The sequence below is a fragment of the Lepidothrix coronata genome, unplaced genomic scaffold (genome assembly GCF_001604755.1).
Source record: "Lepidothrix coronata isolate B3197 unplaced genomic scaffold, Lepidothrix_coronata-1.0 Scaffold267, whole genome shotgun sequence".
Taxonomy (NCBI): domain Eukaryota; kingdom Metazoa; phylum Chordata; class Aves; order Passeriformes; family Pipridae; genus Lepidothrix; species Lepidothrix coronata.
Window position 1 is genome coordinate 942,104 of NW_016690447.1, and position 2,155 is coordinate 944,258.

Sequence of the window (2,155 nt, forward strand, 5' to 3'; positions counted from 1 at the left end):
CCCAGTCTGATCCAGTCATTCAAAAGCCACCACTCATTGGGACCAGCTTGGGCTGACAAGCAAAGCTCCTGTCTACAGGGTAAAAGAGGCAGAGAGGATTGTTCTGGCACAAAACACAGGCATGATGCTCCAGCATGATCCAGACCTGACAGGCAAGATCTTGGTCTTTATCCCAATGCTGTAATACAAAATCAGACAGACAAGGTCACTCTCTGGAGCAACCCAGGTGTTTGTTTCCTCGTTAGTGATCCAGATACAACACAGCTTCCTGGAGGACAGTGAGGGCTTTATTCAGATTCTAAATAAAGGGTTTGGAGAACTGATCTTTTGAAAAAAAAATCAGTGGAGAAAACCAAAATAAAATGGGAACACAGATGTATCATCACTCCTAATTTAACCTAAAAAGTAACTGGATTCCATTTTACTGTTAATTTTCCTCCTGTCACCTGGGTTCTGATACCTGGTTACATCCCCTATCACTGAGACCTGCCCATTGTCTTCTGGCAAATCTGTGACCCCTCAGGGCCTCTCACTTCTGATCTCTTGCAAAGGTCACAACTGCTGCTGTTACATTATCAATAGCTTTTAGCATAAACCTCAAAATCAAAACAGCTCAGAGAGAAGAACTTCAGGCTAAAAGGAGAATGCCACATGGCCTGGTGAGCCCCTGGAACAGGAGCTGTGTGGCAGATCCTGTCTCCACAAGGACTGGCACTGCTGGCAGATGCTGGAGCTGCAGTCCAGGGAGGTCCATGATGACCAAGCAAGCCCAGAACCAAGGCCAGCCCCTTTCCTGCTGTGCCGGCGGCACTGTGTGCTCCTGAGGCCTGCGGAGAGCAAGGAATCTCTCTCAGAGCAGAGCATTCCCAGCCGTGTCTCTCTCAGTTTACTGTTTTAAGCTTCTTGTCTGGTACTTCCTGGTGGTTCTTGGCCTGTTTCCGTTTCTGGCACGCTGCCCCCGTGTTCTCCCCCCCAGTCAGTCTGTCCAGGACCAGGGCCGTCTCCTTCAGGAGCCGCATCTCCCGCTTCTCCTTGCGTTCCTCCATTTCCACGATGTCATCTGCAAACAGAGCTTTCAGTGGCGGGATCAGCTTCGGGATGGTTGGAAAGTCACCGAAACGTACCTAACACACAAGCACAAGAGCACCTGCATGAGAACTGCTTTTTGTTTCCCTTCCTGCCCCTTGCCCGTGGCCTGTGCAGATGGCAGGGCACTGCCCCTCCCTGTGTGCACACCCGCACCCAGCAGCCCTGGCTCGACAAGTTATTCACATTTTCTTCACAGAAATATCGTGAATCAGTACAAGTTCTGATTGACAGGGAGCTGCCCTCACTGCCACAACTGCCTGCAGCCCAACGGTAGCAACTTTTGCCTCCCAAACGTCTGCTGCAGAAAGCCATTGAAGCAGCACACAAATTGAGAAGGGAATCGGGATGGAAGCAAAATTAGGTTTTTGGCTGGGAGTAGCAAGCACAGAATTAAGGTGTGTGAGGGAATTACCCAGTCAGTGTGTTAAGAGTTGGATTCAAGAGCCATCAGCACCTGCCTCACCCTGTGCCACCCTTTCCCCATACTGGTGATGTCTGCTGTCAGCAGTTAAAGGAGCTGTTTCACAGGAGACTGCTCTTCAGGAGATGGAATATCGATACAACTGGAGAATTTAAATCACGAACAGCCATCCTAAAGTAACACTGCAACCTCTCCCATGGCCTGGCCCCAAGCTCCCAACTCACCCTCATGTGGTCGAAGGCAATTCCAACCTTGTCGCTGAAGTCCTCGCTGAAGAGCGGGATCTTGGCGTACCTCTGGCTGAAGTGGTTGAGCATGATGAACTCTGCATTCATCTTCATCCCAGTCTGGATTGCCTGGGAGGTCGTGCTGCAAGGGAAGCAGGAGAACTCTCTGGTCACACACAGGCAGGGCAGGGTGCTCTGCACACAGGTCACATCACACCAAGTGACCTCACCCCTGCTGGACCCAAGGGTCCCCACAGGCACACCCTGCTCCTTTCTGTCCTAGTTAGGACAGCTGAGTTCATCATGGTATGGGTGTAACCCAAAACTGTGTATTCTATAGCCTTCCATGCCATTTCCCAGAATCTGTTGTCAATAGACTATTAGCACCTCTGCCCATAAGAGCCTGACTCCTCAGGCT

General features: G+C 50.7%; 1 protein-coding gene across 2 annotated transcripts in view; it reads right to left on the bottom strand.

The window, feature by feature from the left end:
• Nucleotides 1-265: 265 nt before the first annotated feature.
• The window catches only part of ELAC2 (elaC ribonuclease Z 2), a 13,894-nt gene continuing 12,004 nt past the window's right edge, over nucleotides 266-2,155 (bottom strand). For both annotated transcript variants that reach the window (XM_017835978.1, XM_017835979.1), the window contains exons 23-24: nucleotides 1,735-1,879; nucleotides 266-1,124 (exon numbers count right to left, since the gene is read on the bottom strand). In XM_017835978.1, coding sequence (XP_017691467.1) covers nucleotides 882-1,124; nucleotides 1,735-1,879 — 388 coding nt within the window. In that variant the 3' untranslated portion in view covers nucleotides 266-881. The remainder of the gene's footprint in view (nucleotides 1,125-1,734; nucleotides 1,880-2,155) is intronic.